The sequence below is a fragment of the Oncorhynchus mykiss genome, chromosome 12, assembly GCF_057628025.1.
Source record: "Oncorhynchus mykiss isolate SJ-2025 chromosome 12, ASM5762802v1, whole genome shotgun sequence".
Classification (NCBI taxonomy): Eukaryota; Metazoa; Chordata; class Actinopteri; order Salmoniformes; family Salmonidae; genus Oncorhynchus; species Oncorhynchus mykiss.
In genome coordinates this window covers 47,251,747-47,277,475 of record NC_143033.1, presented here as the reverse complement: position 1 = coordinate 47,277,475, position 25,729 = coordinate 47,251,747, and the positions used below count along the sequence as shown (strand labels likewise).

Genomic DNA, 25,729 nt, shown 5'->3' with positions numbered 1-25,729 from the left:
TTCAAATCCCACATGCTCTCTGTGTGTTTGTACAGCAAAAATCATACATTACCCATGCACCCCTGTCGCCCTAAAGAGCTGGCCTCCTTACCCTCTCCACCTTATAATGTAATAATGTGGTCCCTTTCACTCACCGTTTCATTATTTTTTTACTGTATCACTCTGATCAGGCGTTTCTGCTCATTCAGAGCCAGTCAGACCTACCTTGTGATCTCATCAACAGAATAAGATTGACTTTGCGGGATCATATGTTTTATTTTTTTTATTTATTTTATTTAACTAGGCAAGTCAGTTAAGAACAAATTCTTATTTACAATGACGGCCTAGGAACAGTGGGTTCAATGCCTTGTTCACGGGCAGAACGACAGATTTTTACCTTATCAGCTCAGGGATTGGATCGAGCAACCTTCCGGTTACTGGCCCAACGCTCTAACCACTAGGCTACCTGCCGCCCGTTTTGATGTACTGTGTGCAAGCCCAGACCAAATCATTTTGTGGCTGCGATGTAAATCCATTGTTGTGTACCATGGACTATGACTGTTGTCGTATCAAGATTTAGGCCTTTGCATTTTCAAAGTGTTCATGTAGAGAACTGCCTCAAACTACTGTAGTGTCTGCTGATGCCACATGTTGTAGTTCTTTGATATCAGAGAGAATTTGATCAACTGTATCTAACATGACTCCTCAGGTTGATTGCAATTACTAGTCATAATAGTGGACCATATTGACCAGCTGCATTGAGTCTGTGTGATGTAACACACAAGAACTCTGTTAGTCAGTCAGTCAGCGAACACAGATTGAAGCTACTCCCCAATTGTGTCTCCAGCAACGTCAGACATAAGACCTTAGACCAGGGCTTTGTTTTGATGGACAGCACGACAGCTCTGTCAAGGTCAAAGACAGCTTTATTATTTTTATTACAAACCCAGAAATTGCACTGTTTAGCCGAGCGACGCATTTGTGTAACATCTGAGCATGTTATTGGAGGGTCAAATTTCCTCCAGCGAGATGATACACAGTGGTAAGCTGCATTATAATCCCTCCAGGAGCACGTTAATACTATACACTGGATGGGGCCTAATGGTAGTTCTGCCTGTCTGTTTGGCTAAATTTAGCTGCCACGCTGCTCTACGATTAGAGAGGCTTTGGGCCTCAGAGGGTCCTCACTAAGATGTCTAGGTTAATTCGCTGTCACGTACAGTCGCTAGTGAAAGTCTACACACCCCTTGCACATTCTTCACATTTTGCTGCCTTATAAGTAGTCTAAAAATGGATTTTAAAAAATGTACCTACTGATCTACACAACCTACTCTACATTTCAAAGTTAAAGAAAATGTATAGAGAATGTTCCAGGGATGCTGGCTCATGTTGACTCCAATGCTTCCCACAGTTGTGTTAAGTTTTCTGGATGTCCTTTGGGTGGTGGACCATTCTTGATACACACAGGAAACTGTTGAGCATGAAAAACCCAGCAGCATCGATACACTCAATGGTGCAATTCCCAATCAAACATTTTAAAAGCCCTCCTCTTGGCACCAGAGACTAAATGTTGCTGTTTTAAAGCAAAATTCTACACATTTGTCATGGGGCTGAGGTAATGTGTTTCATTTTCAACATTGTCTTTGTTCTGAGGGCAAAAGTTGGACCATTAAGGAACATTCAACACCTCTTAGAAAGCAATTCTGGGTTGCAGGATTAGGTTTTCAGAAGACTACCACAGGTTTTCATTTATCTTTTTATCTGGGCTTTGCTCCTTTCTTATTTATTTTGACCCTGACAAACTCCCCAGTCCATGCCGGTGATAAGCATACCCACAATGTTATGCTGAAAATACAGTACGCAATATGAATTATGAAGTTAAAATGAAGAAATTGAGATTTGACATGTATCAAGAAAAGCCTCTTGAAATTATTTTGATTAACCAACACTAAATATACTGTCATTCGTTCCATGCAGTCTGTGTGACAACCACAGTCTGTGTGACATTTTTCACCAAAAAATAAAAACGTTAATACCCCTCTCAGCTGTAATTTAATTTCCTCTGGACTACTCACCTGAACTTGCGTCATTGTCTGCTTCCTGTGAAAAACACAGCCACCCATGGCTCCCTTTATTAGAGCCTCAGAGAGGGAGTTTTACTAATCATGAGTCATATTCCCTGCCCTAAACCCGCCAGTGTAATACACCCAGTCCCACACGTTTCTAGGGTTTGGATACACCTGGGTTCTGTTCGTTCCAACTTTAATTTGGGTACTATTCAAAGCGTTCATACATTATCTCACTGGTTCATAGGTAGTGTGTTGGTGACATAAGCAGATGGAGGAGTTGGCAGTGTTTTGAGTGTTGGCAGATCTGTTGTGTTGTTTTTTTTCCCCCAGTGAGTCGGGAGAATGTCACGTGGGACGACAAAGCGTAATATGCCTGCTTTGTGCACTGGCACATACTTGTTGTGTCACGTAGATTTTTATGATAGTAGCCCTTTCAAATCATCCTCTAGTGGTATTAATATGTTTTATAATTTCATAATTAATAAACATTATTTTTATGAAAAAATCTGCTGTTTCTAGGTCAAACAGTTTTGTATATTTCAATCATCTGTGATGTATATGAAGTGTCATATTGGGATGCAAACTCAAAATTACATGGTACAGGTGTCTTCTTTTTTTTAAGCCCAAAACCATGTGTGTGAGGTGTATACTTTTGTTTCAAAGTAGATTTGTGTAAGACTACCCAGAAACACTCTTTGAGACCCCGATTTAGCACACTGCAGTAAAGGGCTAAGGACTCATCAATCGAGTATCCAAATATTCAAAGGTCACGGCAACTGGGGGAAAATGCATGACCTGTTTTGGGGAGGATATATATCAGTTCTTTGGAAATAGTTTGAGGCATTGTGATTGAAGAAGGTAAGACGGAAAATAACTCTGAACCCGGGAGACAGAACTATGTGAACGGCGACTTCTTACGTCAGCTCACATTATTTATAAGCCAAGTCTCACCCGAATGCATTTCAGGCTCTAACTTCTAAAATGCTGGACTGGGAGCCGCTCTCTCACGGCCAATATTCTAATTAGACTCCTCATTGCCTAATTCAGTGAAATGGAGTAGAAACTGTATTGAACTGGTTATGGGGAGTATCCTGAGTTGAGATATGGCTTCAGCATTGTCCTCCTGACTGGTTTTCTGTGTCGATCCCAGGGCTCTGCCCTCCTCAGTTTTCTTCAGGAGCTGTCAGCTCAGACAGATTGGTTGACAGTGCATACTGCAGCCACACTGTCCCTGCAAAGAGGAGATAAAGATTCAGCCCGTGCCAGGCCTCTGTATTTAACACACACATTTGCACATGTGCGCCCACACGCACATCAAAGCGCACAAGACTGGCATGACACATACTCACACACCTTACCAGACACCTCTAACAATACAAAAGAGGTGGCCTTGACAGACGCCTCTACCGAGACTGATTGAAAAGCACTTTCTTTCGTCCGTTTACATAACCAATCCATACTTTTTAAGCGAGACAACAAAGGATTTTTCAAAAGCTCTGCGGGTCCTGATTTATCTGGAACTGAGTTTGGGATTATAGTGTTTCAAGTACAATAAAACCATTTGATGTGCAGAAATCAAGGATGTGTCATAAGAGGTCAGATTCAGGTCTGTTACTGCCCATTGGATGAACACTGAGAAAATGTGGGAAGTTATTGTCTTGACAGCTGGTACAGGACAGTTAGGATGCTTGTTTAGTCTGGCTCGAGCATTAAAGGCACTGAAGTATTAAAAACCCATTTGAGGTAAGATTCAGGTCTTTAACAGCCTAGGAAGCTGCAGAAATGCTGCCGTTATTAGTGCTGGTGGGAAGGAACACATACAGTACGCAACCTCTTAGGAAAAAAAGGTGCTATCCCTTTTGGGTTCCATGTAGAACCCTTTCAACAGAGGGTTATACATGGAACTCAAAAGGGTTCTACCTGGAACCAAAAAGGGTTCTTCTATGGGAAAAGTTGAAGAACCTTTTTTTCAAAGAGTGCATGTATGCACGCACGCGCACACAATCATCTGCTGTATCCCTCGTCTAAGAAATCCCAATCCTTCTCATCCTCTATCCTCTAAAGGCTAGTAAAGGATTTATCCCATCACCTTGGTCAGTGTATCTTAAAACAGCCAGCTGTCTTCTCCAAATCATTTACATCGAAACACACACACTAAGTGGTGAAAATCCCCAAGCTGTAGTCAATAAAGAAGGATTTCATAAATAGGCCTTAAAATTAATTCTAATGTCTGTTGATTTAGGGGAAACCAGGTTTCTGCAAAATCAGCAGGCATCTCTTCCTTCTGTTTATTTCAACCATTAGCTGCGGCTATAGGAGCCTTTTTCTGTTATTGGTTATTGCCCGTCTCTCAGTTCATGTTCTGTAGATATACAGTATGTGATGTATTGAGAAAGTATAGGCAGGCAGCCATTGTTGTAATGAGACAATTTTGATCTGCAGAAACCGATTATGGCAAATAAAAAAAGTGTGCGTGTACAAAAATGATTAGTTCCATTACTGATTTCAAATCACTGCAATGTTTGATGTTTGAATTTATTTTACTAGTGTTGAGCTCACCTAGGCAGATCCCGTGTAGTCCTGGTCAAGACTTGAACGGGAGACTGGAGGCTTAGAGCAGCGCTCTCGGGTAGCAAGATCTTTCTGGTGGAGACTGATGTTGTGATAGTGTGTCTGGCTGTCTAGCAGTAGCCACCTCCTACTGTATTGTGTATGTGTGTGTGTGGACGGGCCTGTGTGTGTGGGCGGTCCTGTGTGTGTGCGTGTGTGCATAAATGTGCATGCGTGTACTTGTCTACGTGTGCAGAGGAGCCAGTGAGAGAAGTTAGCCTGGGAGCCAGTATACTTCAGCTATCAGTGAAGCTAGCATACTAACACTGCAGCTGGCCTCTTCTCACTCTGTGGCCCATCTCTTGCCTCAAAATAATAATTTGATTGCACTGCGTGTCACAGTGCTGTACCTCAGTGCAACTCTCCCCATCAACAGTAGGCCTGCTTCTTGTAGGTATTGTGTGCCCGAATGCTCACCAGGTTCCACACATGCGCTGTCACAGTAGAGAGGTGAGGTTTGATATTGAGATTTATTCAATGGTCATAGTATTGTTATTTAGCAATGATGCATCTTAGTAAAGGCACAATGTTCCTTTAGCTGCTTGATACAGATAGATAGACATAGAAAAGGCATTTTTAACTAGAGGTTATACAAGGATAGCAAGTCGTCTTCTCATTAGAGCCCCAGCTGAGATTCTCTCCTCTATATGGCATTTGTCGTCCATCTGACCACCACGCGATGAAGATTTCTGGTACTCCACCCAAGGAGGGGAAGGACAAGATCACTCAAGACATGGCTGACAAGGGGTTATTGATGAGCCGCACTTTAATTCCAGATATCTGTGCAGAAACGAAAGCCCTCCAACTCTGTGTGATCAAATGATATCTCCCTCGATCTCCAAGCAGAGGAGATAGGATGTAAACAACATGTCTGTCTGGCAGGTGTCTTTCAGGACATAAGGGCTGAGGTGCATCTGGGCTGATCCATAAATCGTCACTTTATGAGATCTGCCACTCCAGCATGTTCCCAATGCTTAATCCACACACACACACACACACACACACACACACACACACACACACACACACACATACACACATACAAGTTGCTATCGATGGTGGAACACACCTCAAGATACTTGGGAGAGGAGGGGAGGTAGAATGGGATTGCAAACCCAAATAGTATGGCTCTGTCAGTAAGATTTACCCCGCAATGGATTAACATCACCCTTTACCCCACTACTGGATCTATTAACCCATTAATGTACTTGGCCCAGTGCCTTCACTCATGTGGGGTCCTCTGTTCCTTCATGGTAAAGACAGGGTGTGAATCTCAAGAGTCTGGAGGTGTTTTATTTTCATCATCAGCACTGATCTGATAAAATTAGATAAGAAAGAGCAAACAACATGGCAGAACCAATATGGGGAGCCTGATTTGACCTGTCCAGTACTAATATTTAGTTTTCTTTACACATTGAATTAATTAACCCCCTTTTTTGGGTAGGCACAATCCTACCTCTATACTTTCATTCCTTTTTTAAACCAGTACCCTGTTACCTTCAGATGAGTCCTGTGACACTTGTGGGGGTTGTAGAGTGAAAACCATTGTCTTCGTTAGAACCTACCCGTTCCACAGTGGGGTCCCATTAGTTTGTAGCCCAAACGGTTCAGATGCTACTAAACAGAAGTTGGCACATCGACGGTACCCACTTCAGACGAGTTTGCTGACACTTGTGGTGGACGTAGAGCAAAGCGGAGGACACCATTGTGTTTGTGAGAGTCTCCCCCTTTCCATAGATGCATAATAGTTTGTCAAACCATTCGGAGGCTACAGACGTTTACGTGAGAAGAACGATTTTCCTGATGTCTCATGGTCGGGCAAACACCGCTCGAGCTCTGCTACCTTTCACCACTGATGCAGAAGTGCGACATTGGCGGATGCAGTGGATTGAGACACATCCAATTCACAAAAAACGTATATCTAACTTAAACATCATTCCATCTGCTGGATGCTGCCACTGTACGGAAGGGGAGGGCATACTCCGCAGCGGTCTGGCCATCCTGCTGAAGTTGGACTAGGCAGCAAACCCCCATCTCTGCCCTCTGGTGGATGATCGAAGACTCCTCTGAACAGAGCCATAGGAACCCAGCTCCTCCTCTCTCCCAGACGGCTGTAGCCCACTCCAACGCCTGGTCAGCAGGGAAATAATCGTGGCAACCTTGGAACTCTCGGTGGTGGGGGCACCCATCTGATGAGCGAAAAAGAGGGAGCACTGGGGGAGGAAGTCGCTGCATTTGGATGGAGTCCCGTCATGTTTGTCCGGGATGGACAAACGGACATCCCTGGCCTGGGCGGACTGCTGAAAAGGGCTGAGGTGCTGGGTCGACTTATGGTAGAGGATCCTCCCCTCGTTCGGGTTGATGCCCTTTGGGGAAGATCGAGATGTTGAAGAACGTGGATGGACCTCATCCATCACATTCCCCAGTTGCACCAGCTGGTCATGGTGTTGGCTAAGTAGGTCTTGTTCATTGACCACCTGGGAGATGTCTCGGTTGGCTGTTGCTTTCATTTTGTGAGGCAGTATTCTGTGATGACGACGCAGGGAGTCAGGAAGCAAGTGCACTCGGTGAGTTTAATTGGAACAAACAGAGTGAATACAAAAACAGGAGTAGCGTCTGAACATGAAAACAGAAACAAGAATGCCTAATGAGTGATACAACAGAGGGCTATATAAAGCAGAGGTAATCAGAGTAGTGATGAAGTGCCTAATGATGGGGCGCAGGTGTGCGTAATGATGGTTGCCATGTGTGCTTAATGATGGGTTGCCAGGACCGGTGGTTAGTAGACAGGAGATGTCGAGCGCCGGAACGGAAGTAGATGTGGCAAGAAATGTATGAAAGTCTGCTAATAATCACCGAAATGAGAGCTAGACGTTTAGGGAGCAAAAACAATAAAGGACAATTTCTTTGCCAATTTTGACGGCGATGAAATATAGCCAATTTTCAGTGTTGAAGACCGGATGCGGCCCATGGGGCAAAATAAATTGCCACCCCTGCTCTACACCCACCCATTTATTGTTCTTGAAATCATAGGGGATCAAGTCTGCCTCATACACTCCCCTGTTTGCCTGATTCCTAATAATGCCCTGGGGTCCTGAAAGATTAAGCTGTCTGGCTGACACCAGAACCATACACAAACACACATACACACAAAATACATAAATGCATATATTGTAGACACAGAGTACATGAGCTCAGGAAAAATAGCTGCTGCTTTTGCAACAGCTAATGGGGATCCTAATAAAATACCAAATACCCAATAGTTATTCAGTGTGCACATGCACACTACCTCCAGACACATTGATGGACTCTGACACCAAACACGCATAAAAACATGTACTGTAGGCACATAATGTACATACTTACTATGTGCACCCCCCCCCCCCCCTCTCCAGGTACATTGGCAGACCCCAACACCACACGCACATACACACAGAAACATCACCATTCCAGCCCCTCTCCTTTTTCACCCATGCTGTGAAATCTGGGGATTTGCTTTCCTTCAATTTGTCCCAGCTTCCAGCCCTCACTGACAATGCCCTGCAGAGGCACAGGTGCTTCATGGTGTAGGAAGAGGAGTGATTAGTGAGGAGCTAAAGCACTGCTCCAATCAGCCGGTAACCTACTCCATCAGATGGCAAGAACTCTGTCCCTGCTGCAGTATGCACTTGGCAGTCTCTCTGTCTTTACCAGTCTGTCCCTAATACTCTCCAGCTCGATCATTGACATGTTTTATGAGTGTGGATGTGGGTATGTTTCCCTACTTCTGTCACACCTGACTACTGCTGTCTACAGAGCATCATGCAAATCCTATTTAGCGTCTCTATAGAACGTAGCAAGTGCAGGGTATAAATGGACTTTGCATATCTCTATCTCCATCTTTCATTTTCTCTCGCTCTCTCGCTCTTTCTTTCTCTGTAGGTTGTTTTGGCCTCAAGCCATAATCAGTGGTGTAAAGTACTGGGTAGTGATTTTATCATGTACATCTAGTTGGGGCAAACTCCCCCTAAAATGAATTTGTAGATGCATGCCAGCAAAGCCACAACACAGCACTAAACAATACATTAATTGCACTATAATGGTGACAAACAGTGCCCACAAACTGTTAGGACCTATATAAAGCTGTCCCAACAGCAGAGCTTTCTTTTCAGCACCATGGAGTGAATCCTTACCACTGCTACACCTGGCAATCAGCGGAGCCTTGTCTGGCAGCAAAACAGTTCATTCAGTCTCATTTACTGCCTTTTTAAAAAAACAGCTGATATGGCTGACTTGCTTAAACAAATGTGGTTTCTACTGACAATTGAGATGTACAAACTATGGCATAAGGTGACAACGAGCGGATAAGAGGCCATCCTTAATTTTGATTAAGACATTAATAAGCAAGCTCGGACAGACATAGTCATTAACTATTTGTTCAGCGCTTTTGAAATGTACTGTGACAGAATTCTGAACATGGACTGTTTTTTGGGTATTCTCCCTGTACACCTAGTCAAAACCTTTGGATAAATAAAAGGGGCATATAAGCAGACAATGAAAGCTCTTACAATATTTGATGATTACATTTCTCTAAAACATGTGCACCACCAAGTCAGAACAGTAGGTTAACTTATGAGTGGGAAAGGGACCAAATTATTAGGCACATGGGCTACTAACAGCTTACTACACAACATACACGTACTATTACTTTCTTAGCTAGAGTATACATATCTCCCTGGCATATTACAACGTTTATGCGGAAGCATACAATACATTTTTGGACTCACCTTGATGTTCTGTGCGCGGTCGTCCTTGTGGGTAAACTTTGTCATCAAAGTCTGGCATTCTCTGCAATTATGGTGCTTTCAAGACAACTGGGAAATCTGGGGAAAAAAAACAATGTTGAATCATGACATCAGTGATCTTCAGGTCAGAGCTCTGAAAAGATGCCCGAGTTCCCGACTCTGAATTCCGAGTTGGATGACCGTTCAGAATGTATTTTCCCAGTTGGATCTATTTTTTTTATTTTTATTTTTTTAACAGAGTTCCCAGCTGTCTTGAACTCACTGAAGTCTGAGATTTCCAAGTTCCGAAGTTTCCAGATGTTTTGAACGCGGCAGTAATCATGCTGGATTGACAACATGGCCAATGTATTCAACCTTTTCTGGCCCTTGTTTTATCCTTTTAAGCTTGGAAAAGAGGCCCTTAAACCCAGACTTGGATCACACACCCACTCCATTGAATAGCAGGCTAGTGATTTCTTTGCTGCACTTGCAATTAGCCACTGATTCCTTCTGAACCACTCATTGTTGAATTTCCAATTTTCCAACTTGTTGTGTAATGTTTATGTCCAATGGCCGATAAGCACCGATATGTTTTATTTATAGTTTATCTTCATATGACAATAATTGAAAAGGATTTGCCAGTAGATTTGATTCACAATGATGACTGCATGTCTAGCTTCCTAGCTAAGATTTTGAAAGTTTAATGTTGACATGATCAGTCCAATCAAAGCTACTGTAGATATAACGGGGTTTGACATCATTTTATCTGTGGCCAATGACCTTGAGCCTTCTTGAATGGGCACTTCTAATGTAACTCTATGGCAGCACCCAAGGGGCTTGAATTTTTGAGCTCGCTCAGTGTTCTGTCACTCATGGGGACACTACATCACCGCACTACGTCACTGCAAAATCTAAGACACCATGTATGCATGTGGCTTTGTTAACTCAAATATTTTTACATTGTTTGCAAACTGATATGTGACACTATTAATGCCAAAATAACATGCAAAACAGGCTCTGCCCTGAATGACAGGTCACCACTGAAAGTATTTAAGTAAAAATTATTTGACGTTCTACTTAACCCTTTGGCGCAAACCAACAGATAGGTGTCATCATTCTACAGTGGTCATTAGAACGCTTATTTAGAATGTACAGTTTCAATTGATGCAACAGTCAGCGTTTGAGCTGGCAACACTGTTTTTTTTTTCACAGAAACATTTTGCCCAAACACATTCCTTACAATGTTATGTCCTGAATGTAACCAGTTTATTTTGGGATGCAATGTTCAGACATTCACAGAAGTGGTGAAAGCATAACACAATCATCCGAATCGGAAAATGTAGGCTACAGTACATTAGTCCTAGCGCTGAGGAAATTACTAACAGGAGTGGTTATATTTATCTAACTCTCGGCTGACAGAAACCATAATATGAATTAGCTAATAGAAATGACTATTTCCAGTTCATCACATCATGGGAGAGCTCACCATTGATCGAAATAATTGAGTAAAACACTTTCTAAAAATCGAAAGTAATCCGAGGATGGGTAGTTTGTGCGCGCCACAATTGTTTTTTTCGGGTCAACCAAAGATAAGAAGAGGAGATGATGAGTTTGGTCTGTTTTCAGTATTCATGTTGAAGGGGGTGTGTCGTCTACCATCATTCACTTATGGAAGTTTACACGAAAGATGGGTGAACCATCCCTCACCTTACCATCCCTCACCTTATTTTGTTATAACATCTTTGGTCTGACGTGACACCCAGAATGCAATGTATAACGTTAACAAACATGATGCCACACATAGCTGGTAAATGGCTTAGCATTAGCTCATCGTAGTATTTGGTATGTTATTAGGATCACCATTAGCTGTTGCAAAAGCAGCATCTACGCTTCCTGAGGTCCACACAAAACATGAAACATAGTTGAAGTCGGACGTTTACATACACTTCGGTTGGAGTCATTAAACTTGTTTTTCAACCACCACAAATGTCCTGTTAACAAACTATAGTTTTGGCAAGTCGGTTCGGACACCTACTTTGTGCATGACACAAGTAATTTTTCCAACAATTGTTTGCAGACAGATCATTTCACTTATAATTCACTGTGTCACAATTCCATTGCGTCAGAAGTTTACATACACTAAGTTAACTGTGCCTTTCCAGAAAATGTCATGACTTTAGAAGCTTCTGATAGGCTTATTGACATCATGTGAGCCAATTGGAGGTGTACCTGTGTATGTATTTCATGGCCTATCTTCAAACTCAGTGCCTCTTTGCTTGACATCATGAGAAAATCATAATAAATCAGCCAATATGTCAGAAAAAAAATTGTAGACCTCCACAAGTCTGGTTCATCTTTGGGAGCAATTTCCAAATGCCTGAACGTACCACGTTCATCTGGACAAACAATAGTATGCAAGTATAAACACCATGGGACCAACCAGCCGTCATACCACTCAGGAAGGAGACATGTTCGTTCTGGTGCGAAAAGTGCAAATCAATCTCAGAACAGCAGCAAAGGACCTTGTGAAGATGCTGGAGGAAACGTGTACAAAAGTATCTATATCCACAGTAAAACGAATCCTATATTGACATAACCTGAAAGGCCGCTGAGCAAGGAAGAAGCCACTGCTCCAAAACCGCCATAAAAAAGCCAGACTACGGTTTGTAACTGCACATGGGGACAAAGATCATACTTTTTGGTGATCGTACTTTTTGATGAAACAAAAATGGAACTGTTTGGCCATAATGACTATCATTATGTTTAGAGGAAAAAGGAGGAGGCTTGCAAGCTGAATATCACCATCCCAACTGTGAAACACGGGGGTGGCAGCATCATTTTGTGGGGGTGCTTTGCTGCAGGAGGGACTGGTGCACGTCACAAAATAGAAGGCATCGTGAGATAGGAAAATTATGTGGATATATTGAAGCAACATCTCAAGACATCAGTCAGGAAGTTAAAAGTGTGTGCGAGCAAGGAGGCCTTACAATCCTGACTCTGTTACACCAGCTCTGTCAGGAGGAATGGGCCAACATTCTCCCAACTTATTGTGGGAAGCTTGTGGAAGGCTACCTGAAATGTTTGACCCAAGTTAAACAATTTAAAGGCAATGCTACCAAATACTAATTGAGAGTATGTAAACTTCTGACCCCCTGGGAATGTGATGAAAGAAATAAAAACAAAAATATATCATTCTCTCTACTATTATTCTGACATTTCACATTCTTAAAATAAAGTGGTAATCCTAACTGACCTATCCAGGGAATTTATACTAGGATTAAACATCAGGAATTGTGAAAAACTGAGTTTAAATGTATTTGGCTAAGGTGTATGTAAATTTCTGACTTCAACAGTACATTGGGCAGCATCCTCTAAGGTCCAGGGTTGAATAACCAGGTGGTAGTCGTCTAATGGTAACTATTTAACAGTCTGATGGCCTTGAGGTGGAAGCTGTTTTTCAGTTTCTCGGTCCCAGCTTTGATGCACCTGTATCGAACTCGCCTTCTGGATGATAGCGGGGTAAAAGGACAGTGCCTCGGGTGGTTGTTGTCTTTCATGATTTTTTGGCCTTTCTGTGGAGATTGGATGCTCTAGGTGTCCAGGAGGGCAGGCAGTGTGCCTCCGGTGATGCGTTGAGCAGAACGCACCACCCTCTAGAGAGCCCTGTAAATGCAGGCAGTGGAGTTGCCATACTATCCGGACAGGATACTCTCAAGGGTGCATCTGTAAATATTTGTGAGATCTTCGGGGCCAAGGGAAATTTATTCAGGCCCCTAAGGTAGAAGAGGCGCTGTTGCGCCTTCACCACACTGTCTGTGTGCGTGGACCATTTCAGAATGTCAGTGATGTGTACGCCGAGGAATTAGGAGCTATTCATCTTGGATGGGGCGTGCTCCCTCTCCTGTATCCTGAAGCTCCTTGGTTTTGTTGACATTGATGGATGGGTTATTTTCCTGGCACCACTCTGCCAGGGCCCTCACCTCCTCCTTGTGGGCTGTCTCGTCATTGTTGGTAATCAGGCCTACTACTGTTGTGTCGTCTGCAAACTCTATGATTGAGTTGGAGGCATGCGTGGCTCGCAGTCATGGGTGAACAAGTAGAACAGGAGGGGGATGAGCATGCACCCTTGTAGGGTCCTTGTTTTGAGGATCAGCTTAGTGGAGATCTGGGGGCAGCCCGCACGGAAGTCCAGGACCCAGTTGCACAGGGCGGGGTTCAGACCCAGGGCTCTGGCCTTCATGATGAGCTTGGACGGTAGTATGGTGTTGAATGGTGAGCTATAATCACTGAACAGCATTCTTACATAGGTAGTCCTCTTGTCCCGATGGGATAGTGCAGTGCGATGGAGACTGCATCGTCTGTGGATCTATTGGGGCGGTATGCAAATTGAAGTGGGTCTAGGCTGTCAGGTAAAGTGGAGGTGATATGATCCTTAACTTGCCTCTCAAAGCACTTCCTGATGACAGAAGTGAGTGCTATGGGGTGATAGTAATTTAGTTCAGTTACGTTTGCTTTCTTGGGTACAGGAACAATGGTGGACATCTTGAAGCAAGTGGGGACAGCAGACTGGGATAGGGAGAGATTGAATGCAGTGAAACTAAAATCAATTTTAACAAAAATTTTTACCTACACTACCGGTGAAAAGTTTAAGAACACCAACTCATTCATGGGTTTTTCTTTATTTTTACTATTTTCTACATTGTAGAATAATAGTGAAGATATCAGAACTATGAAATTGCACCTATGGAATCATGTAGTAACCAAAAAGTTGTTAAAAAAATCTAAATATATTTTAGATTTTTCAAATAGCCACCCTTTGCCTTGATGACTGCTTTGCACACTCTTGACTTTCTCTCAACCAGCTTCAGGATGTAGTCACCTGTAATGGATTTGAATTAACAGGTGTGCCTTCTTAAAAGTTAATTTGTGGAATTTCTTTCCTTAATGCGTTTGAGCCAATCAGTTGTGTTGTGAAAATGTAGGGGCTATACAGAAGATAGCCCTATTTGGCAAAATACCAAGTCCATATTGTGGCAAGAACGGCTCAAATAAGCAAAGAGAAACGACAGTCCATCGTTACTTTAAGACATGAATTTCAGTCAATACGGGAAAAAAAGTGCAGTCGCAAATGCCATCAAGCGCTATGATGAATCTGGCTCTCATGAGGGCCACCACAGGAAAGGAAGAACCAGAGTTACCTCTGCTGCAGAGGATAAGTTCATTAGAGTAAACAGCCTCAGAAATTGCAGCCCAAATAAAATACTTCACAGAGTAACAGACTCATCTCAACATCAACTGTTCAGAGACTGTGTGAATCAGGCCTTCATTGATTGAATTGCTGCAAAGAAACCACTACTAAAGGACACCAATAATAAAAAGAGACTTGCTTGGGCCAAGAAACATGAGCAATGGACATTAGACCGGTGGAAATCTGTCCTTTGGTCTGATGAGTCTAAATTGGAGATGTTTGGTTCCAACTGCTGTGTCTTTGTGAGACGCGGTGTGGGTGAACGGATGATCTCCACATGTGTATTTCCCACTGTGAAGCATAGAAGAGGAGGTGTTATGGTATTGGGGTGCTTTGCTGGTGACACTGTCTGTGATTTGTTTAGAGTTCAAGGCACACTTAACCAGCATGGCTACCATAGCATTCTGCAGCAATATGCCATTCCATCTGGTTTGGGCTTCGTGGGACTATAATTTGTTTTTCCACAGGACAATGACCCAACACACCTCCAGGCTGTGTAAGGGCTACCAAGAAGGAGAGTGATGGAGTGCTGCATCAGATGACCTGGCCTCCACATTCCCCCAACCTTATTCTACTATGTAGAAAATACAAATAAACCTTTGGCCGGTAGTGTATGTAGTCAACTTAGATTGTTACCAAATATTGTAACGTCGCCATTCTGTTTGTTTATGTTGTCTGTAAGACAATGATTTACTCTATTGTACTTTGAATGCCCAGACATACTGTCTGTTATTAATGCAAGATTTAAACAGTCCTAAATTCAAATCAGACACCCCAGTGGTATTAGCGTTATTATTGTCTCCAATCATACAGTATCACATCTTGATTTCCATGGTTTCATCCCCTTTTAGCCTGAGTTGCTCATTTGATTTGCAGCGCAGGTCGGTACAATAGCTGTTTCTGTCGCGGAATCGTTTCCTGCCTTTGATAATGCCACCGACCTCAGGAGTGGACCAAAGGATTCTGGGTCAGGTATAATCTTGCTCTGCCGTGCACCGTGGCTACTCAAATCCAACATGGCCTTTCTCTCTTTGAGCCTTTATGGCTTTGACATTTTACGATTTGTTTTAAGGCCGCCGGCATGTCCATCTGTGCTTCCTGTGATCCGTTTTCCACCAACAACAACAAGTGACCCTATTTTTCTATTTTTTTTCTTGCCCTCCTCTCACCATGGAGATAACTGGCTTGTAATTACTCCCTGATTCTGTTGGACACAATGGAAGTATGATTATGGTAATGGTGTTGTGTACGGTTAGGCCCGTTGAAGAGGCCCATTGACACAATACCCACAGCCTTAATTAAGACTTTCTTCATTTTTATTAAGTAGCTTCGCCTTGATTACAACTCAAAGGCCCCAATGTGGCCGCTGCTGAACAATGGCAAGTGGCCATTTTATCGACAACGTAATGAAGCGCTTCGTCTGATGTTGCTGTTTTTGGTGGGAAGGAGAGGAGTGCTCATTTGCTCTCTAAAGACGTGTCTTAAAGGTCCTGAACAGTCATTCTGAAAGTAGTTTTTGTTTCATGGTTAACTACCAGGAAGTTTGAAAAGACTCTGGCTGTGTGGGAAGGGAGCTTATATTCATGAGCTCTCCTTGACTGACAGCTCTATGAAAAGCCTATGTCAAACAATTTGGATGCAGTGTTGCAGTAAAATCATCTCAAGTGAATTTGGTGATATACATAGAAATCACATCGATGATATAATTTTTTAAATATATATACATCTCCCGTTTGGCATGTCGATTGGGATGCAGTTCACAGCAGCACTGACAGATGTGTTGACTTGACAACTATGTTGGCGTTTTGAACGACACTTCCCCCCCCTTTTTGTTCCATACTGGCTTAAGACTTAGCTAGCCAGTAACTAGCGAACACCAGACATAGATGAAAGCGGAAACATAGAAGTATCTTTGCCATAGATGAATAGGGTAATTATATGATTATATTTACTGACACCACAGAGTCAAATTTTGGCACCAGTCGAGTAGCTATCTAGCTTTATAAACTACACCCCCCTGCAAACTTGCCTTCTCCGACATTGGTTACAAGGTGTTACTTATTTAAATTAGCTAAGAGAATGTCATGTTACTATTGGTGTATTAAAATAACAGTTGATGTCACCTTGTCTACTTAATAATTAATCCAAGTGTTTGTCATGGGGGAGGTGACCAGTAAAAAATGTCATACTTTGGTCATCATTCCTTGATCTGGTTTCCTTCAAATATTATCCAATTTCATGAAAAACATGATTTGGACTGTTCATGACCTTTAATGCGCTTCCAAATGTAAGTAAACTTTGAGAAGCCTTGATCTGTGTATCACTAGGAAATGCGTGGGGAAGGGAATTAATCTGTCACGGCACCCAAAAGTGCTTAATGAAGCATTCGGCTCATTGGGCAAGAGTAACACACCAGCAGAATTAGGCGGCCAGTGCCATCTCACCTCTCTTTCTCTTGCTCTCTTTCTCTCACGCACATACATCCCTCTATCGACAGCCACTGGAAACCTCTTATATTTTCCAGAGTGCCCCGAACAAAAGAAAGATGAGGCGATTAGAAAAGCTCTCCTTGCCCACTAATACACCCTCAAAGAGCTTTATAATACGTACAATGGGGAGAGAAAAAAAAACAAAGGTTGAAAGTTCTATGGCACTGAAAGAGTAGGCTGGCACCCTATAACGAATCAAAAAGCGGTAGGCCTATATGCTGGCCACCATATATGGAATCAAAGAAAAAGTATGTTTATGATGCGGAAAGACGGCTGCACCGAGCCAGGGCCGCTGCCAGTCGCCGCTGATGAATCAGACTGTGTTCAATTATAATTACTCTTCTTGTCTGGCTCCCGCTCCAAACGGCCTGCTCTTTGTGTTATTGACATTTCCGTTAATTACCCGAGTATTGCCACCACTCCTCTCTAGATACCTTGTTGCAACCTCTCTGCGGACATGGATTCGATTAGCCGTCTGTAATGTTTTTGACTGGATGTACTTCAAAGATTTTACAGATTTTGCATGCTTATTGTGATTACTGTGGCTTATGGTAGAGAAATTAACATTAAATTATCTGGTGTCAGCGATTTGGACATTCCTGCAGTCAGCATGCCAATTGCACGCTCCCTTAAATTTGACACATCTGTGACGTGTTGTGTGACAAAACTATACATTTTAGAGTGGCCTCTTTCCCCAGCTCAAGGTGCACCTGTGTAATGATCATGCTGTTTAATCATTTTCTTGATATGCCACACCTGTCAAGTGGATGGATTATCTTGGCAAAGGAAAAATGCTCAGTAACAGGGAGGTAAACAAATTTGAGCACAACATTTGAGAGAAATAAGCTTTTTGTGGGATATTTTACTTCAGCTCATGTAACATGGGACCAACACTTTACATGCTATGTTTATATTTTTGTTCAGTGTAGATAGAAATGTTGTTTTGCCCCAGGATGTTCAAGCCTTTGAGAAATCCAATTCATAGCTTTGCAATACAAAAACCAAAAGCACCGAGCACTTTTAGTTAAGGAGAGAGAGAGAGCTAGCGGGGGAGAGAGTGAAATGGAGAGAGATGAGAGAGGGCAGAAGTAAAGATGTTTAGTCATTGAATAGATGGTAATACATACACTCCTCCTGTATCAGCCACATACATACAGTTGCATGCCTCCCTGAATTAGCATAATAGTTTTTATTATCTGCCAACTTTTGCTCACTCTCAACTCACTCATCGAGATTGCTGCTGGGAAAATGCTGGGTATATGTTCCTTTTTAGAGCACAGAAATAATGACACGACATGGCGTAAGGGATTTGATTCCAGTTACGTGCTATGAGGCAACCAAGGGGCAGAAATGAGTTGGTGGGAGTGATGAAACGGTGGTGGAAAGAAAAACTATTTTGCGAGGCAATTCCCCAGGATAAAAGACCACACGCGTCCCCCCCCAGCATCTCATACATGTATTAGAGGTTGAAGTCACCGCTCGGGCGCCAATCTTGGTAATCGGAAACAAATCTGGTTTAATCCCTCAGGTGCCTTTCTACGAAGCATAACACACACACACACACTCACTCACTCACTCATTCACACACACAAACCTCTGTGGCCAAACTTGCTGCAATGTTTATTGAATGAACACACCCTCCAGATGCCAAGGAGAAGACAACACAGGAGGTATCAAGGATTTGGATGTACACACCCCACGCCCAGCAGAGGTCTAACAGTCTCTCTCACAGGAAGTGACAGGATATAATGCCATTTTAGGTGCCAGGCCAAGCTGTAGAATAGGCCTTTATTGGGCTAGTTCAATTATTTGTTTGTATGATCATGTAGTTAATGAAATGTTTAGAGGAGTTAATACTCCAGATGGGCCCTATGGAGTAGATTCTGATGTTGATGGTCTCTCACATCCGGCATGAAATACACTGAGTGTACTAAACATTAGGGACAGCTTCCTAATATTGAGTTGAAAATCCATGTCTCAATTGTCTCATAGGTTTAAGAAGGATTTTTAACCCGTCTCTTCCCCTTTATCTACATTGATTGAAGGGATAAAGGATTATAGCTTTTATCTGGATTCACCTGGTCAGTCTAAGCCATCTCTGCTCTGATATCTGATTTCTCTCTCGCTCTCGCTCTCGCTCCCCCCCTGCAGCTACGTTGGGGACCCTGGACTTCAGTTTACTGTATGACCAGGAGAACAATGCTCTGCACTGTACCATCAACAAAGCCAAGGTGAGCATCCACAATGGTGTGTTTTGTCCTACAAGGGGAAATTGTTTCCATAGTTTGCTGTAAAACTTTTCCTTCTAAATGTACAGCATTATACTGGCTCCAGAGTTGCCAACTTAATATTGTATAGATGCTGTAATGTATTTTACAGTATTTTCCTTACTCTAAAACATATTACCGCATCCCTGCTGTAAATTTACAGGGATTCTGTAATGTTTTACAGTAAGGAAAATAGTACTGTGAAATATATTACAGCATCTCTACTGTAAAACAAAATTACAGTATTCAGCTGGCAACTCTGGTGCCAGGATAATGCTCTAAATTCACAGCAAAATTCTCCTTGAAATCTAAATCCAAGATGTTTTTTTTTTCTTTACATAAAATACATTTATTCAAATTGGTAACAACATGAACAACAAACTAAACAACAAAACTGACAATAGAAGTAAGAACAGTTAGCACATATGTAACCAAATAAGAGCATCATTACAACACTAATTTAAAGACTATTTTGTGTGCCTATGTGTATGGGGTGTGGGGGGGAGAGAGAATGGGGGGGGGGGGGGGGGGGGGGGGAGAAGCGCTGGCTTCATCTGAGCCACCTTGTCATGTACATTGTCACATATTCAGGGTTCATCATCTTGGGTTAAAATTGGGATTGGGTGCAATCCTAGATCTATGATCAGGTGCAACTCTATTCTGGGTAAGAGGCGGTGAAATACACAACGGGACAGTTTAGGCAGCAGAGCATCCATTAGATGGAAGTCAGTGGAGCATCAGGTGTTCCTCGTGGGGATCCGTAACAATCCTCCTCAGTTCTGATTTGTCAGCTAGTCTCACCCTAGGATAAGCATAGAAAAATAAATAATAGAATGAGAGACCGAGACCACCAGGGCTGCTAGTCTGTGGGTAAAAATACAGGGGACAAGGGACACATCAAGCTGATGTTGTGTGGGTGTGTGCACTTACCTCACTAGTGGTCTTCATTCAATCTCAGTGAGTTCTTGTAAGAATGGGGCAATGTAGGGTTGAGAAGCACTGGCTTCCTCTGGGCCACCTTGTCATGCACGTTGTCACATCTTCAGGGTTCATCATCTTGGGTTGATTTGAACCAGGAATCTGTACAGCCGTTTATCCAATATAGTTTATTAAATAATTTGAGGAATTGAAGAAATACAAATACAACAGCTAGATACACCTACTTCAAATTCGAACTAACTAATGAAACATTACTATAGCCTACACAATACCACAGATTATTTTTCCAGACTCACCACATTTGTATATCTTTCTGTGACACCAAACGTTTGCACTGCGCTCAGTTTATTCTCTATGGCAAATTCTCAAAGGCTGTGGTATAGCCTACCGAAAATCCTATCATAACAATTATTATCTGGGTGATTTTTTTCTAGGTTGCAAAGCAAGATATTTACAAGCGATTTAGAGCAGACCGAAATAGCTTGTGTCAACTTGGTCTAGCTAACTAACTAGATAGGTTAGTTTAGCTAAGAAAACATGCAGTAATTCAACGTTGGCAAGCAATAAGTAAGGGATGATCAACGAGGGGCTATGCATTCTATGGAAAACAATGAATGACGTATCTCAACACGTCAGGAAGCAGGTGCAGAAGGTGAGTTTAATAACGAAGCAATGCAGATGAACAAAACATAAGAAGCGTACAGAACGTAAGAGAAAACAATTACTACCTAGTGACTGCTGTCATCCGAGGGCTAAATAAAGGGGGAGTAATCAAGGAGATCATGATGACCAGGTGTGAGTAATGACGGGGAGCAGCTGTGCTTAATGATTGTTGTCAACCCAGGTGGTTAGTACACCGGAGACGTTGAACGCTGTAGAGAGGGAGTAACCCCCCCGGAGCGGGCCGGTACAGACAGTGGAGATGGAAATCCCAGATGATGGGAATCCAGGAGGGACCTAACGGCATAGGCTGGGGTCCCCTCGATGTCCAGGGGAGATGGAGGGGTGTTGCCGGGGACGTTATCCGCCAGGCGACCACGAACCACCGGCTTGAGGAAGGAGACATGAAAGGATGGTGAGAATCGGTAGTTGGAGGGGAGTTGTCGACGATAGGTTACCTCATTGACCCTTCAGAGGACCTTGAAGGGCTGGGGACTCATCTTCCGACAGGGAAGGCGAAGTGGGAGACTCCTGGTGGAGAGCTAGACGCGATCACCAGGATGGAACACGGGAGCCTCACTGCGGTGGCGGTCCGCCTGATCCTTCTGATGGCGGATGTTGCGCTGGAGCCTCACATGGGCGACGTTCCACACCTCCTCTGGGTTTCGGAACCACTCGTCCACCGCAGGGGCCTCGGTCTGGCTCGGAGTCCACGGAACCAGTGCAGGTTTGTATTCCAGGGCGCACTCAAAGAAGTCAGCCCGGTGGAGGAGTGCCGAAGTGAGTACTGGGTTTACTCCGCCCAGGTAAGGAACCGGGCCCATTACCCCTGTCGGTCCTGGCAGTGACTCCTTAGGAACCTCCCCAGCTCCTGGTATCAACCAGCCCTTTGGGCTGAGGCCGGTACCCAGATATGAGGCTGACCATGGACCCCAGCTTCTCCATAAAGGCTCTCCATACAGCAATGTGAATTGGGACCTACGGTCGGAAACGATGTCCTGAGAAGGGCCATCGTGCCGGAAGACATGGTGGAATAGTGCCTCAGCGATCTGGAGAGCGGAAGATAGCCCAGAGAGAGGGATAAAATAGCAGGATTTAAAGAATCTGTCAACAACAACCATAACATTTGTAAAAACATCAGAAAGGGGAGATCAGTTATGAAGTCTATGGACAGATGTGACCAAGGCCACTAAGGCACCGGAAAGGGGAGGAGTTCCCCTGCTGGAGCGTGCCAGAGAGATTTGGTTTGGGCACATTAGGAGCAGGAGCTGACATATCGGGCGATGTCCTGTGCCAAGGTGGGCCAACAGTACTTATCGGAGAATGATTGCATAGTGCAGGGGATACCTGGGTGTCCAGTGATGCCTTAACTCCATTGGGACGTAGATGCGCTCCGGAGGGCAGGTAGCAGGCGCGGGTTCCCTCTCCAGAGCCTGGTGGATGTCCATGTCTATGTCCCAGAGCACGGGAGCAAAGATATCAGATGGTAGAATGATAGGAGCACTCTGGATCGGAACCTCTTCCAAATTGTGGTTATGGGACAGTGCATCAGCTTTGATGTTCTTATATCCCGGGCGATATGACAGGGTGATGTGGAATCTGGTGAAGGCCCACCACGTGTGTTCAGCCGCCTGGCTGTTCATAGGTACTCCAGGTTCCGTTTGTCGGTGAGGATAAGGAATTGCTCCTTGGCGCCCTCCACCCAGTGCCAACTTCACCGCCAAGAGCTCCTGGTCGTCAAAGTCATAGTTCCTCTCTGCAGGAGACATTTCTTTTAGAAGTATGCACATCAAAACAATTTCTGTGGGTTACCTTGGCGTTGGGACAGGATGGTTACCACGCCCACCTCTGAGGCATCCACCTCCACCATAAAGAGCAGCATAGGACCTGGGTGTCTCAGCAGTGGTGCGGAGCTCTGGTATTCCAAGAAGGAGACCTCAACCTGATGGAACTTGCACTTATCCGCTTTAACATAATAGTGGTTCTCCAGGAGACGCCTCGGGACTACTCGGAAGTGAGCAATGTGATCTTCCAAGGTGGCCGAGTAGACCAAGATTTCATTAATATACATGACCACCTGGTGCCTAATCATGTCCTGGAACACCTCATATCACGAATGCCTGAAACACTGACGGAACATTGGATTTTCCTTAAGGCATCACCAAGTACTTCTGGTGCCCAGACGTCGTGCTGAAGGCCATTTTCCACTCATCCCCCTCTCGGATGTGTATGAGATTGTAGTTACTTCGCCGGTCCAGCTTCTTAAATAACCAGGCCCCTCTGAGCTGTTCGATGTTGGCCTGTACCAACGGAAGAGGGCAACGGTACTTAGAGGTAGTGGAATGAGACCTCTGTAATCGATGCTACCCATCCTTCTTGTTAATGAAGAAGAAGAAGCCTGCCGATACAGGACAGGTGGATGAGAGGACAGAACCCTGCTAGAGAGCCTCCTGGATGTACTCCTCCATGGCCTCGGTCTCAGCCACCGACAGAGGGTAGATGCGGCTTCACGGCGGTGCAGAACCGTCTAGCAGGTTGATGGCACGGTCCCAGGGGAGATGAGGAGGGAGACAGGTGGCTTGGGTCTTGGAGAACACCTCCCGAAGATCCTGTTAAACCTCTGGGATGTCGGGCTGGAGGGCAACCGCAGGACTCTCAACAGACGTGAAACCGCAGGGTAACGGAAAGCAGGTCCTCCGGCATCCGGGTGACCAGTCCTCGACCAGGAGATGGTGGGATCATGACATTGGAGCCACCGGAGGCCATGTATGGCTTTGTACACTGGTGTAGTAATGACAGGAAGGGAATGCCTTCCTGGTGCTTGGATCCCACGGTGAAGGTGGCGTGGGTGATAATGCCGGATCCCACTGCTCGACTATCCAGGGCAAGGACTGGAAGAGAGGAGAGTGGGTATGGGGAGATGTTCATGGAGGAGACTAGGGCCTTGCCGATGAAATTCCCCATGGCACCGGAATCCACTAGAGAGGTAGAAACATCACGAGTACAGCCAACCAGTGAAATGGGAACCAGGAACGTTTTGGCGGAAAACGACGATGATGGAGTACTCACGCCTTTCCTGGGAGTTGGATGATCACCAGACCGCCCCTCTGCTCTTATGGATCCCGAACTCTGACGCACGGACATCGCTGAAGCTGGTGCCCCTCCTGACCACAATAGGCGTAGAGACCCAGCTGTCTCTGGCAACACCGCTTTGCTGCGGGGAGGTGTGTGGACCCTATCTCCATGGGTTTAGGCTCTGTCTCAGGACGACCAAAGGAGGTAGGGGAATGGCGAGGTGGGCACTGGCGCTCCCGAAGAAGGTTATCCAGACGGATGGCCATCGCAATGAGTAGGTTGTCATCTTGTCACGCCAGCTGTGTCTAGACCTCTTCGCACAGTCCTCTCCGGAAATGAGTGCGGAGCGCCAGCTCATTCCATCCGCTGGAAGCTTCCACAGTCCGAAAGGTGAGGGAGTACACTGCAGCAGTCTGGGCACCCTGCTGGAGTTGGAGAAGTTGCTCTCTCTGCCGTCGGGAGGATGGTCGAAGACCGCCCTGAACAGAGCCATGAACCTCTCATAGGAACCCAGCTCCTCTTATCTACTCTCTCCCAGACGGCCGTAGCCCACTCCAAAGCCCGCCTGGTCAACAGGGAAATGGCTGTGGCATCCTTGGATCTCTCGGTGGTGGGGGCTCCTGTCTGATTGGCAAAATAGAGGGAGCGCAATGGGGCTCCATAAGATCTGGTAAGGAAATAACATGACAAATACATATGTTACACCTGCAATTTGAAACAATACAAGGGGTTTAAATTATCCAACTTTAATTTGGAGATCTGAAATTCAACTACTGGATTAGGCCTAGCTTTAAAAATCTGACATTTCTTCAATTTAATGCTTGAAAAGTCCTTGTAATTATTGTAGCCAATTTCTAAGTTTTCCTACTCCCTTATAATTATCCGTGATACATTATTTTTATCAGTTTTTGCTTCAATTAAAGAGTGTTGCTCTACTCTGTTGCGGTAAAACCACGTGTGGTTATTATGAGGAAGACAACGTCTAATGCTGGCTTCAAATTGGCTTTCCATACACATTCTTCCAATACAAAAGGAACCTGGTTTTTATTTGCGTTCTCATTATAAAAACAGTGATGGTGAGATTCAAATAGTGAGATTAATGCTACCCCTATTCATAGATGTATTATGTGTGCCACATAGGCTATTGAAAAATCACCAAGCATCCAATTAATTTAGTCAGACAAGTCCACATTATTCTCACATATATTAGAATGTAATAATAATTTGAATATCAATGCATTGGCAAGGCCTAAATAATGAATTATTCTTAAATTGGTATTGGCCTTTTTTTCTTCTTTTTGCATACTTAGTGGGGGGGGGGGGCTGTATGTACGATTATATAAATGATACATTTGTACAACTTTGAGGTCCTTGACAATTACAATTAAGTGCTTGAAACAGTCCCTGAAATGCCTTGTATTTTACTTGCCAGTGTCTGTATGAAGCCTGCTTTTATTTTATTTAACCTTTATTTAACTAGGCAAGTTAGTTAAGAACCAATTCTTATTTACAATAACGGCCTAGGAACAGTGGGTTAACTGCCTTGTTCAGGGGCAGAATGGCAGATTTTTACCTTGTCAGCTCGGGGATTCGATCTTGCAACCTTTCGGTTACTCGTCCAACGCTCTAA

At 44.0% G+C, this 25,729-nt stretch overlaps 1 protein-coding gene across 4 annotated transcripts in view; it reads left to right on the top strand.

Moving 5' to 3' along the window:
- Window positions 1–25,729, top strand: part of LOC110537698 (double C2-like domain-containing protein beta) — a 308,740-nt gene that overhangs the window by 194,563 nt on the left and 88,448 nt on the right. For all 4 annotated transcript variants that reach the window (XM_021623935.3, XM_090192594.1, XM_021623936.3 and 1 more), the window contains one exon: window positions 19,310–19,389. In XM_021623935.3, coding sequence (XP_021479610.2) covers window positions 19,310–19,389 — 80 coding nt within the window. The remainder of the gene's footprint in view (window positions 1–19,309; window positions 19,390–25,729) is intronic.